Below are 13,766 nucleotides of genomic sequence, written 5' to 3'. Positions count from 1 at the left end.
ATAGGGTTTCCAAGAAGCAGCTGGTGAGCTTGAACCACTGACTTTGCAGTTCATAGACTTTGCAGTCTGACATATTAACCCACAGTGCCACAACGGGACTCCCTTCTCTGATAGCGTAGTAGTTACGAATCGGGCTGTGAACCTCAGGGTCAGCAGTTAGAAACTACCAGCTGTTTCATGGAAAAAAGATGAGGCTTTCTGCTCCCATAAAGATTTTACAGCCTTGGAAACCTGTACAGGATTGCTATGATTCTAGATTTAGTTTGTAGCAAATATTTATATTGGAAATTTTCAAGTGGTGTCTGCCACCATGTTTGGCCAAATAACACAAAAGCCCAAATTATATTTTTGCCTGATGCTTAACTAAGTGATGTTGTTATTGTTAAGTGCCATTAACTCATAGCAACCCTGTATGGTGCTTCTGAGGCTATGAATAGTTACAGGAGCAGAAAGCCTCATCTCTTTCCCACAGAGTGGCTGGTGGATTCGAACTGCTGACCTTAAGGTTAGCAGCCCAACATGCAAACCACTACACCATCAGAGCTCCTTAACACTAAAACCCATTATCTTCGAGTCAATTCTGACTCACTGCAAGCCTGAATAAGGTTTCCGAGACTAAATCTTTATGGAAACGGAAAGCCTCATCATTCTCCTTGGAAGTAGCAGTGGGTTTAAACTGTCCATCTCTTGGTAAGCAGTCCAGTGCTTGCTTACACCACAGTGCCACCAGTCGATGTATTATGTTTTGAAACAGACTAGGGAATGCCTTATAGACATCACCCTCTGAAGGCCTTTGTGCTTACTGTTTTCTTGCCCTAGACTGTTCTGTGCCCAAATCTCAAGGCTCACTTCCTTATTATATTCAAACCACCAGTTCAGAGAGGTTTTCCCTGACACAGCCTGTCGTTCTCTAGGTCTTACTTAGTTTCTTGGGGTTTGTTGTGGGTTTTTTTTTTTTTTTTTTTTTTTTTTTGTTTTTTTTTTTTTTTTTTTTTTTTTGGCATTGTTGTTACATTAACATATAGACCCAAATTATATTATACATTTATCCGTGTACTTGTTTACTGCCTGTCTTTCTGACTCTAATGTAAGGACAGAAATGTCTATCCTTGTGCCTAGCTTCTAGAACAGTACATTGCTCTCCATAAACTCTGAATCAATACTGTTAAGTGAATTGTTTAGTCTTAGATTTGTTTTGAACACAGGTTGAAATAAAATATGAGTGTTAGAGCTTATCTGTTTTGGTTTGACAGTGTAGACGTATTGTTTTTAAAGGAAACCAAAAGCCCAGCTGCCTGAAAACACTGATTAAATTATTTTTAAATCTGTTAGTGACCTGCAAGATGCCCTGGTCATCTTACAGTTATATGAACGCATTAAAGTTCCTGTTGACTGGAGTAAAGTTAATAAACCTCCATACCCGAAGCTTGGAGCCAACATGAAAAAGGTAGATGCTTAATTACATTGCTGTATATACTATTGTTACAGAGTCTTTTAGTCTCAATTTAAAAAAAATATCGTATTGTGTTTTTTGGTGAAAGATTACATAACAAATTGGGTTGTCATTGAACAGTTTCCATACGTATTATTCCGTGACATTGGTTACATTTTTCCCACTGTGTTAGTATTGTCATGGTTTCTATTCTCGTTCTGATTCCATTCATCCAGATCCTCTGTCCTCTCTTACCATCTCATCCTGACTTTAGGGTAAATATTTACCGTTTGGTATCATTTAGATAATTATTTAGAGGAGCATATTATTCAAAGGTGATATTAGGTATTTTAGCAGCCAATCTGTCATTTGGCTGAAAGGTGCCCTCCGGGAGTGGTTTGAGTAATAAGTTCAAAGGGTATCCCTGCCTTTGTTTTATTTTGAATCTCTTGACTCGTAGCTTCTTGAGGACAGGAACTGTGTCTCATTTATTTTTGCCTCCTACACACTTGACATCACACATATGTTCAGATTAAACCAATGAAACTCTGTAACCATTTACTTTTGTGTGTTTGCAGCTAGAAAACTGCAACTATGCTGTTGAATTAGGAAAGCATCCTGCCAAATTCTCCCTGGTTGGCATTGGAGGACAAGACTTGAATGATGGAAACCAAACCCTGACTCTAGCTTTAGTCTGGCAGCTGATGAGAAGGTATGTTGTTGTTGTTATTGTTGTTGTTAGGTGTCATCGAGTTGGTACCGATCCATAGTGACTTTATGCACAGCAGAACGAAACACGGCCTGATCCTGGGCCAACCTCACTACTGTTGCCACACTTGAGTCCATCGATGCTACAACTTGGCCAATCCATCTCATTGGGGGTCTTCCTCTTTTTCTCTGACCCTCCATCTTACCAAACATGATATCCTTCAGCAACTGTCCCTCTTGACAATATGTCCGAAATATGAGAGACAAAGTTTAGCCATCTTGACCTCCAAGGAGCACTCTGGCTTCACTTCTTCCAAAACAGATCTATTGGTTCTTTTGGCAGCCCACGGCACTTTCAATATTCTCTTCCAACACCATAACTCAAAAGCATCAATTCTTTTACGGTCTTCCTTATTCACTGTCCAGCTTAGGATTTTTGTTTTCTTGACATTGAGATGTAATCCATACCGAAAGCTGTGCTCTTTGATCTTCATCAGTAAATGTTTTAAGTCCTCTTCACTTTCAGCAAGCAAGCTTGTATCATCTGCATATCGCAGGTTGTTAATGAGTCTTCTGCCAATCCTGATGCCACATTTTTCTTCATAGAACCCAGCTTCTCAGATTATTTGCTCAGCATACAAGTTGAATAAGTATGGTGAGAGAATACAACCTTGTCACACACCTTTTTAAATTTTAAACCATTCAGTGTTCCCATGTTCTATTCGAACAACTGCTTCTTGGTCCATGTACAGATTCCTCATGAGCACAATTAAGTGTTTCAGAATACTCATACTTTGCAATGTTGTCCTTAGCTTGTCATGATCCACACAAATCAAAAGCCTTTGCGTAGTCAATAAAGCACAGGTAAACATCTTTCTGATATTCTCTGCTTTCAGCCAAGATCCATTGGACCTCAGCAATGATATCCCTCGTTCCACGGACTCTTCTGAATCTGGCTTGTATAATACACAATTTTGGCTGTTAAAGCTTGTCTGTAATACAATCATGTGACCTACTCAGTATTTTTATGAAGACACATCATTGACTGAAGCTTTGAATTTCATTTAACTTAGACTCTGAAGTAAGCTTCCAGAAAAACCCACTGCCATCGAGTTGAATGACTATATTATACTATCTACACAGAAACAGACTACCACATCTTTCTCTTATAGAGTGGCTGGTAGGTTCTAATTACTGAGCTTGCAATGAACAGTCAAACACTTTGATAACTGTGCCACCAGAGCTCCAAAAGGAACTTAAATAATGAATATTTATATTCAGTGGAAGATGGCTCCTAGCATGACAGTAGAAACATCCCATTTTTTGTATGAAGTCTGATATGGAGACTTGAAACCTCATTTAGTGTCAGTAAACAGAGAAATTGCTAGAAAAAAAATCATGAGCATCTCCATATATTCACTAAAAACAGAATATCACTTAGCTGTAATTCCAAGCACTGCTCCCCAGCCATTTTGGAGACTGCTTTTCCACAGCTAAGGTGGGAAGATATATAGTGGCTGCAAGAAAGACAAAAAGGTCATTGAGTGTATCAACTCGAGGCTCCAAATTGTTGTGAAAGTAGAAAATATGTGCTTGGGTACAAGCAGATGCTGAAGATGATCAGGCAAGACAAGACAAAATTGGTCATCTTCCCCAACAATGGCCCAGCCTTGAGGAAATCCGAGAGAGTACTAGGCCATGTTGGCCAAAAATGTTGCCCATCACTTCAGTGGCAATAATATTGAACTGGGCACAGCATGCGGGAAATCTTAGCGTCTGCACACTGGCTGTCATTGATATCATTAGAAGCATGCAAGAACAGACTGGTGAAAAACAAATCATTCCATTTTTTTTTTGTTAATAAAAACCGACTAGAGCTTGTTTAAAAGCATTCTTAAAAAAAAAAAAATCATTATCACTGTTGGAATAGTACAAAATATACTTGTGGTAGATATTCTAACAACCTTCTTTACAGAAATAGAAAAACTAGTCCTCAACTTTATATGGAAAGGCAAAAGTTCTTAAATAGTGCTAAAAGAATAAAGAAAAGCAAAGTATGAAAGGACTAATGCTTCCTGATTTAAAAATATACACTGATCACAAAAGCCTGGCACTAGTATAACAATAGGCATATGGGATAGAATTGAGAGTACAAATATAAACCTACACACTTATGGTCAACTGGTTTTTGACAAGGGTACTAAGTCCATTCAATAAGGAAAGAAGAATCTAATAAATGGTGCTGGGGAAATTGGGTGTGCACATCCAGAAAAATGAAGAAGGATCCTTACCTCATACCATACACAGAAACAAAATCTAAATGGATTAAGCACCTAAATGTGAAAAGTAACACCATAAAATTTTTTAGAAGAACAGGGCCAGTGCTGTCAGGTCTAGCTTTTAACAATGGTAATATAATGGCCAAACCACTAATGGCAAAAGACATCATAAATAAATGGGACCTCATGAAAATTAAAATCTTTTTTCATCACAGATTTTACCAAACAAATGAAAAGACAAGCTACCAACTGGGAGAATATTTTCAGAAACCCTATACAGGGTCACTGTGTGACGGAACTGACCAGATGGCACTAAACAACAGCAACAACATATATCCAGCAAGAATCTAATAACCAAATATATGGTGGTGGTGCTAGTGTGCCGATGAGTCGATTCCGACTCATAGCTGCCCTGTACAGGGTTTTAGAGGCTATAAATCTTTATGGGAGCAGAAAGCCTCATCTTTTTCCTGCTGAACAGCTGGTGGTTTCAAACTGCTAACCTCATGGTTCCCAGGATGTGGGGAAATTAAAACCCTTATCCATGTTGGCGATAATGCAAAATGGTTTAGCCATTATGGAAAGCAGTGTGGCAGTTCCTCAAAACATTAAAATTGAATTACCATTGCTGTGGTTCAGGTGCCATCGAGTTAGTTCTGCCTCCTAGTGACCCTGTATAGAGTTTCCAAGGGTTTGAACTGCCGACCTCATGGTTCCCAGTCCAATGATGTTCCTACAGCACCACACCAGGAGTCCAGAATTATCATAAGATGCAGCAATTTCACTCCTAACTATACACTCAAAAGACTTGAAAACAGAGATTGGAAAACCCATGTTAATTGCATCACTACTCACAATTTAAGTTGCCAAAAGATGGGAGCAACCTAAATGTCCATCAGTCAGTCAGTCAGTAGGAGAAATAAATTCTTGATACATGCTTCAGTGAATACTTGATACATACTACAGTGTAGTTGGAACTTGAAGACATTACATTCAGTGAAATAAGGCTATCACAAAAGGACATATTGCATAATCTTACTTCTATATAAAGAAAAAGGCAAATGCATAGAAACCAAAGTTCATTAGTGGTTACCAAGGGTGGAAGAGATGGGGAGAATGAAAATCAATAGTGATTTTAACATTGTATTGATTACAGGCAGGGTTGCACAGCTGATGGATTTGACGGCACTTTAACAATATGCCTGTAAAAAGTTGAATTGGCTAATGTGTGACAGATATACTTACAACATCGACCAAAAATAATAATAATAATAATAAAACCAAAACAATAGCTGTTGAATCTGCTTAAATACTACCAAATACCTTATAAGATTTGGTTTCATGGGACATCCCAATTAACATACCCTACCTATACAGGGTCGCTATGGGTCAGAAATGACTTGATGGCACTTCACAACAACAACATCAATCTATAGGATAAGCACTGGACTACGAACCACAAGATCAGTGGTTCGAAACCAACAGACAACTCCACAGGAGAAAGATAAGGCTTTCTGCTCCTGTGAAGATTTACCGCCTTGAAAACCCTAAACAGCGTCACTATGGATTGGAACCAACTAGAGGTCACTTAGCAACAGCAGTAATACTGTGTTTAGTGCTTTTATTGTAACTCTTAGTTCATTGCTTAGTGCCTGGGGGGTCTTCAAAGCTTGCAGGTGGCCATTCAAAGCACAACTGGTCTCTGTTCACCTGGAGCAACAGAGAAAGGAGGCGAGTGCGGAATAGGAGGAGGAAATGGAATGTGTGTCTAACAGACTTCATGAACAACTGCCTCTTTTGTCCTAAGACCACAATAAGTGGATGGTTGATTGGCTGCCATTATTGATCAAAAAAGGGGGAGCAATGCAGAAGAGATTTTTCAAATTCTCTTGGACTCTAGACTTCCTGGAGCCCTGAAGACTAGATTATCTCCTGAAGTCATCTTAACCAAGTAATAGCTTAGCTTAAATAATCAAAGAAAATAATCCGCCTTGAGCATTTTGCTCTTTTAAGATCTTCCTATATGAGAACAACAACCTCAAGGTTGGTTTGAACCACAAGGTTGGCTGATCAAACTCACCAGCTGCTCCTCAGAAACCCTATACAGGATTGCTATGAGTTGGAACCGACTCGACAGCACAGAACAACAATAGTAATATGAGACCCAATTGACAACAGCAACTCAGAAGATTAGATAAGAACCTTAGGCAGCAATGAGTTCATGTTAATGAGGGAGGAACAACTCAGCAAAGAAGAGTGAGAATCATTGTACAACTCTCAGAATGCAATCAGCTTCACTCAGTTTACATGTAGACACTGTTGGATTGGTGTATGTTTTCTTGTACATGTGCTCTCAACAATAAGAAATAAAAGTTAACGTGGAAATAAATGTACACACAAATCTTCCCTTCTATCATTACAAAGGGTACATCCGTGGCAAGCTACTACTACTACTACCTGAAATATTTTTTCACACTTCTTGTTGTTAAATGCTCTCAAGTTGGTCCTGACTCATAGCAGCCTCGTGTGTGGTTTCCAGCAAGCAGCTAGTGGGTTTGAACCGCCCACCCTCTGGTTCACAGTCCAGTGCTGATCCTACAGAACCACCCAGGAGTCCATTTTTCCCATGCAATTTTTTGTCTTTCAAATCTAAGAAATAAAAGAAATGGAAGCTTAAAAATCATTTTAATGTAGGTTCCTGGGTGATGCAAATGGTTTATGCTTGAGTAAAATTTAAAAACAACAACAACATAAAAAACATAAAGGTTAGCACTTATAACCAATCCAGCAATACCATAGAAGAAAAGTCTAGCAATCAGAAAGCCCCATGGAGCAGTTCGATTTTGTAACACATGAGGTAGCCATGAGCTGAATTTGGTTCAATAGCAGCAGTTATGTAATGCTTCCATGTTTTCTCATAAAGTAGATTGTGACATTTCTCCTGCTACTTCTCTTAGATATACCCTCAATGTCCTGGAAGATCTTGGAGAGGGTCAGAAAGCCAATGATGACATCATTGTCAACTGGGTTAACAGAACATTGAGGGACGCTGGGAAATCAACTTCCATTCAGAGTTTTAAGGTAAGAATCCTTACCTGTGGAACATTATGCTTGCTAGAAGATATGTACAATGTGGAAGAAACTCTGATCTCCTTGGAAATGAGACTTATTGTTGGGGTTTGTGGTTTTTTTAATTTGCTGGGCTCTGATTTGCGCAGTTTATATAAGTCATGACATACTCTTTTGTACATATCTAAATTCTGACATTTGTTATCATTTTAAACTAGGACAAGGCGATCAGCTCCAGTTTGGCAGTTGTGGATTTAATTGATGCAATCCAGCCAGGCTGCATTAACTATGACCTCGTTAAGAGTGGCAGTCTAACAGAAGATGACAAGCACAATAATGCCAAGTAAGAAAATCGGCATGATACCACAGATTGAGCACGGGCTTTGCAGCTAGGGACATATGAATTTTAATTTAAGTTTTGCCACATAAAGAGTGTTGTCATCTCGGAGAATCCCCTTTGAATCTTAGTTTCCTCATTACTAAGATGGGGAGATATAATACCTGAGATTAAATGGAAAGATTAAATGGGGGGGGGGGGAGTTTATAAAGAGTTTAACATTGTACCTGACATCTTAGTAGGTAATTGATCAATTGTTGCTTTAGTGTATTACAGAAATAACAGTAAATTATTTTTCATTCAAGTCAGCTACAAACTTATACCAAGGGAAAAAAAAGGATCTGAAGATATTCATGCCTTAGTCTTATTTGATTCCTCAGTTGGCAGAATGCCTGTTGATCTTCAACTGAAGACTATTCCTTGTATTTCAACAATATTGAGAAAGTCTTTTTATACCTATCTCTTCCTTTCTTCTCCAAAGACTTAAACACTATGACTGGGATCCAGGGGTTACACATGAAAGCTATATTAGTATATACTGAAATGTTTCATAGGGGCATCCCTGAAAACTTCAGGGTTGGGCACATCATTTGTCCCATTCTTGAAAAATATTTGCAGTATGTATGATAAAGGCTTAATTTCCATAATATTAAATATAAACGTCTGAGACTTCTCTTTTCAACAACTTGATAGCTTAGTCATCTTTTAAAAGCCCTGTTTCAAAACACCAAGGAATGTTTCATTTATTAGTTGAGGTGGGCTCCTGCAAATTTCCCTAGTTGGTTATATAGATGCTGTCTTTCCTTCTCTACCATTTTCTTTCTTTCCTCAGTCAGATCACTCTGTTCATGTATCTTGCAAACTGTTCTCCATCTCTTGCATGCCTGGAAGTATTTATGATATGTACATCAGCAACTTGGATTTTTCATCTGTCATAAACTCCACTATAGCTCTAAGATCACACAAGAGTGGCAGTTATCTTATTTCATACTCATTGAGAATACCAACATTACTGACTCTATATGTGTGTGTGTGTCTTTGTGTGTGTTTTTCATTTTCCTATGAAATCAGTTAACCTTTGATTGAGGAGTTTTGTCTACTATCTGTATGATTATATGAGAAGAATTAGATGTTTTCTAGTGTCTCCTTGACTGACAAGAATGTCATCTTAAATTTTGTTTCCTCGAAAAAAATAGGTATGCTGTGTCAATGGCTAGAAGAATTGGAGCCAGAGTGTACGCTCTCCCAGAAGACCTTGTGGAAGTAAAGCCCAAGATGGTGATGACCGTGTTTGCATGCTTGATGGGCAGGGGGATGAAGAGAGTGTAAAATAACCAATCTGAATAAAAACAAACCTTGTTCCCAGGTCAGCTATTACCAAGTTGAAGTGCTCATGGCTTAAGAATGTTGCTCATTTAAAGGACTTTTTAGTTTTGATTAATCTGAGACTAGATCAGAGCCCTCAGGGGAAAGAGTTTTAATAAAAATAAGTGTTCTTTCCCATAGTCAGCATTGGATTTGTCAGGTGCACCTGAAATGTGCTCGTAGCCAAACCATTTTACTCTCTCTTCTTAGATTGCTGCCTTTGACAATTCCTGTTGCTGTATGTTATTTCTCTCTATGTATCTTTTTCCCTCTTAGATTGTCCACTGTTGGGATGTGCTTAGATGATTGGATATGAATATGACTAGATAGTAATTTTCCCTTTTGTCCAGTGTGCTAGTTCTTATTGGAGAACTCTGGCCTGAGGGTATTTGGATATGAGTATCCTTTGCTTTATAGTACTGGAAATTTACAGAAGTAACTGTGCAGAATGTAATAGAAGCTTTTCATATTCTTTTATTCTTCAAATCAGTATCTTTTTACAGTATTCTTTCTACATGATCTTTTTTGTACATTTAAGAATATTTTGATTACATTAAACAAGACTGCTGATTTTGCTACTTTTTTTAAGGGGTCTTCAAGTAAGTTAAAAAAAAATTTAAAAAGACGTTGTAGGTAGAGGAAAAAATGTACCTTGAATTTGCATCTGCCCGCCACCCCAAGCTGTAAACAATTGATCTATATTGTCTTACATTACTTGGTTCAGTACATGCTTCTTTTTTTTGAAATCTGTACCATCAAGCTCTCTCTTTACATTTAAAAAGCTGTTGAACAGGACACTTTTGAGGGAGGAGAGTGCTCAGAAGTTAGCCGTGATGCAGTAGGCCAAGTATGCTAAGTGTACAATTTTTTTTTTTAATTTTACACCTAAAACAGGAGATGTGGTCACTAAAATATTGAAAACTTATATGTAGAACTTAATGTACTCTTGCTGTGTCAAGCTGTTTGCTATATAGTTTTCAAGATCATAATGTTACTCTAACTCTGAAAAGCGATGTAATCGGGTAGCAATGTATTAGTTCAAATAAAGCCATTTACATAATAATTCATCTCTTCTTTCTGCTTCTGTCCCTTAGTTGTATACTGGTGATGTTTGCTTCTTTTTTCTTTCTTTCTGATGCCTTCTACCAAAATGATGGTTACATTTGAGCTTTGGGAGTTGAAAGGGAGGGAATGAATTAATGATAGTACAAATGGGAGGTGATGGCTTTCTCTACCTAATCGAGTTCTCCTTTTAGCTTTTTCCCGTCTCCCTCAATCTTTTAAATGTTCAAGGATTCACAGATGACTGAAACTATGGGAATCTAAACAGTCAGGGAGGTTTCCTCAACTTTGACTCTATTAACATGTTGGGTTGACTGAGAATTTTTTTCTTTTTTAAGAGGTTATCCTGGGCATTGAAAAATTAGCATCTGCCCAATAAGATGCCATTGGCACACATACAACAGTTGTGACAACCAAACATGTCTCCTCAGGGGTACAGTTACCCCAAGTTGAAAATCAGTGGTTTGGGGTATCATTTAAGCCTCTGTTTAAATGGATAGTATAAAGTACTGTCCTTAAGAATCTGTTTACTTGGTGATGTTATAGACTATTTTGGGTTTATACTTTGAAAGTAGGAAAGACCTTTATAAATATGATTATTTTAAAAACCCTAAAGACCCAAACTGAAAGAATGATGATTATGATAGCTTTGCTTTTGCAATAAGCAAAGTCAAAATATAGATAACTAAGAAAAACAGTTCAGCAACATATGATAAATTTTCTTAATTTAAAAATAGCTTTTGCAAATACAAAGAAAGTGCAAGTCTTCTGCAAACATATACAAAAGCAGCTAATGAGCTAAGGACAATCACAATGTTATGATTTGGCTTTGGCCTTGAATCTCTATGCTCAGGCAGTACAAAGGTTCTTCTCTGCAGCCCTAATGCCTTAAAATGCTCTGAATATATAAATAAATAAAAGCTCAAAACAGGAGCTAATTAATTGTGTGGTTTACTGTACAATGCCCATAGACTATAAGAGTGCATCATGGGATGTGAAGTCATGAGACTAAACACGTTGTTTCATCCTTATTCCCCACCCCCCGCACAAGGTGGTGTTCTTGGGTGCAAGGAGTCGATTCTGACTAATAGAAATACATTTGACAGAGTAGAAACTCTGCTAGCTCTGCTAGTGTAGCGGTTACAAGTTGGGCTGCCAACCTCAAGGTCAGCAGTTCCGCGGGAGAAAGATGAGGCATTCTGCTCCCACAAAGATTTACAGCCTTGGAAACCCTGTGCAGGGTCACTATGAGTAGGGACCGACTCCACGGTATTTAACAACAACAACAATCTTTACAGACGAGTCCTGATGTGGCGCTGTGGGTTAATACACTGGACTGCAAAGTCGTTTTGAACCACAAGGTTGGTGGTTCAAGCTCACCAGCTGATCCTCCGAAAACCCTATATAGGCTCACTGTGGTTTGGAACCGAATCAATATTAAAAATAATAACAATTTTTACAGAAGGAGTCCTGATAGCATAGTGAGCGATACCTTGGGCTGCTAACCAAAAGGTAAATAGTTTCTATTCACCAGGCACTCCATGGGAGAAAGATGAGGTTTTTTTGGAGAAAGATGAGGTTCTTTGCACCTGTGTAGGGTTTGTCGCTATAAGTTGGAACTGACTAGACACACAGCCAGCCAGCCAATCTTTATAGAAGCAGATCACCAAGTTTTTCTCCCATAAGTTCAAAGTGCCATCCTTTTGGTTTGCAGCTGAGCACTTAACTGCTGTGCCACCAAGGCTCCTTACATATATAATAATGGGCTAAAATCACAATAGATTAAGAGTTCTTGCAAATCATAAAAGGCAAATTCCAATAGAAAAAAGGTACAGAGAAGGTAAATATCAATTCACAAAACCATAATTCACCAATGACCATAAAAAAGGATGCTGATTGACAAAAGTCACTAGGGATATGGCTATGCAGTTTTTTGTTTTGTTTCTAATGTTTTATTGTAAATTATGTGATAGTTTACATGGGAGAACATTAGCTTTACATTCATCCTATCGCATATCATTTCATTGCCATGGTTACAATCCCCTCCATGCATCATCAACCATCCAAAGGATATACCCTGCAAGCCTGCCTCCTGGTCTTCAGTACACAGGCCCTCTCCCTCTCTGTGTCTAAAGCCCCCAACTGCTCCATCTCTCCACATCATCGTCTCTTCCTCCATCTCAGGCATCACTACTTCTCTGGGTAGGGTCCCGCTCTCTGCTCTTCTCCCTTGATGGTCCCAGGGACCTCCGCTCCTAGACTGCAAAGTTAATCACTCCCCTCCTTGCCACAAAACATCTACCTTGACATTTCCAACCCTCACAGTCAGTCCTGATAACAATTACGCACTATTGTACCACAAGAGACCTATCCCCATCTCCTTTCATCAGCCCCACCCACACAGATTGGATACTACTCATGGCTATGTAGTTTTATACAATCAAGAACTGACTTTCTTTTAATCAGCTGCTTTGTTTTTAACCTATCAGCTTAATAAAAATTAAATTTTTGATAATTACCTCAGGCTGGTGAGAGTATGGGTACACAGGTAATCTCTAATACCCAAAACAAAAGCGAGCTCAATTTAGAGACCTACTGCTTGAAGGCTATTTGGTAAGAGTTACCAAACTAAACACTGACATAGCCTTCAGTTTTGCAGTCAGCAAATATAGGAATGATCCGTGATACATCTTATATTGCATCCTTTAATGTTCATTATACATTCTATGAAATAGGATGTTATGTTGAAGCATCTCAAACAAGTTTTGTACCTTAGCAGTGATCATCAAGGTGCTGAAAGGGATTCTTTTGTTTTGTTTTGTTTTCAAATATTTTAATGTGAATTGAGTGAAGGTTTACAGATAAGATCATCAGTTTTGCATTCAATGAATCACACACTTTGTTTTATCTCAATGATTGCAAATCCCTTCCATGCAGCAACAGTTCTCCCAGTGGTTCCGATTTTCATTCCACCCACCTTCCTTTCCCTTCTCAACTTGGTCCATGGATAAATGTTATAGGGATTCTACTTTCGTGTTGGGTCCTCAGTCCATGTCATTAGTAATTGTTCCATATCTGATATAGGTCCCTCTCAAAAGTGATTCCTTAACAGCTTGGACATTGGAAAGTTTTTTTTCTTTGTTTTTGAGGATCATGGTGATGTCAAGTGAGACATGCCTAAAAGCAATAGCTGCCACTGATTTTTCACCTTCATGTTGTTCAGTAACCATTTGGTTCATTTCTAAATCAATACTTTGCTCTTGCTACTAGCACTGGTTTTGCTGAGTTTGGAAGTGCGCTTCCTGGTAATATATATATATTTTTTAAAGCCATTTAGGGGTAGCACTACAACACTGAAGAGATGCACAATACACGAGATTGAATGCTGCTGCTTACGAGTCGAAGCATACACTGTTAAACAGCAAACTTTTAAAACAAAGTAGAGCACAATACATAGAAAAGCCAGTAACATAGGTGTTTATTATGACTATCGATATATATATTATAGATTGTA

General features: G+C 38.3%; 1 protein-coding gene across 3 annotated transcripts in view; it reads left to right on the top strand.

The window, feature by feature from the left end:
* The window catches only part of PLS3 (plastin 3), a 49,867-nt gene extending 39,614 nt beyond the window's left edge, over nt 1-10,253 (top strand). For 2 of the 3 annotated variants that reach the window (XM_006872120.1, XM_006872121.1), the window contains 5 exons: nt 1,333-1,447; nt 2,011-2,144; nt 7,377-7,500; nt 7,707-7,831; nt 9,022-9,154. In XM_006872120.1, the coding sequence (XP_006872182.1) occupies nt 1,333-1,447; nt 2,011-2,144; nt 7,377-7,500; nt 7,707-7,831; nt 9,022-9,154 (631 nt within the window). Of the gene's footprint in view, nt 1-1,332; nt 1,448-2,010; nt 2,145-7,376; nt 7,501-7,706; nt 7,832-9,021 lie in introns of all 3 variants that reach the window. The other variant, XM_006872119.1, reaches the window with a different exon arrangement.
* Nucleotides 10,254-13,766: the final 3,513 nt, after the last annotated feature.

This window comes from Chrysochloris asiatica, unplaced genomic scaffold, assembly GCF_000296735.1.
Source record: "Chrysochloris asiatica unplaced genomic scaffold, ChrAsi1.0 scaffold00183, whole genome shotgun sequence".
In the NCBI taxonomy this organism is placed as follows: Eukaryota; Metazoa; Chordata; class Mammalia; order Afrosoricida; family Chrysochloridae; genus Chrysochloris; species Chrysochloris asiatica.
Note: the sequence above shows the minus strand (reverse complement) of the source record. Positions and strands in the feature narration are given on the sequence as shown.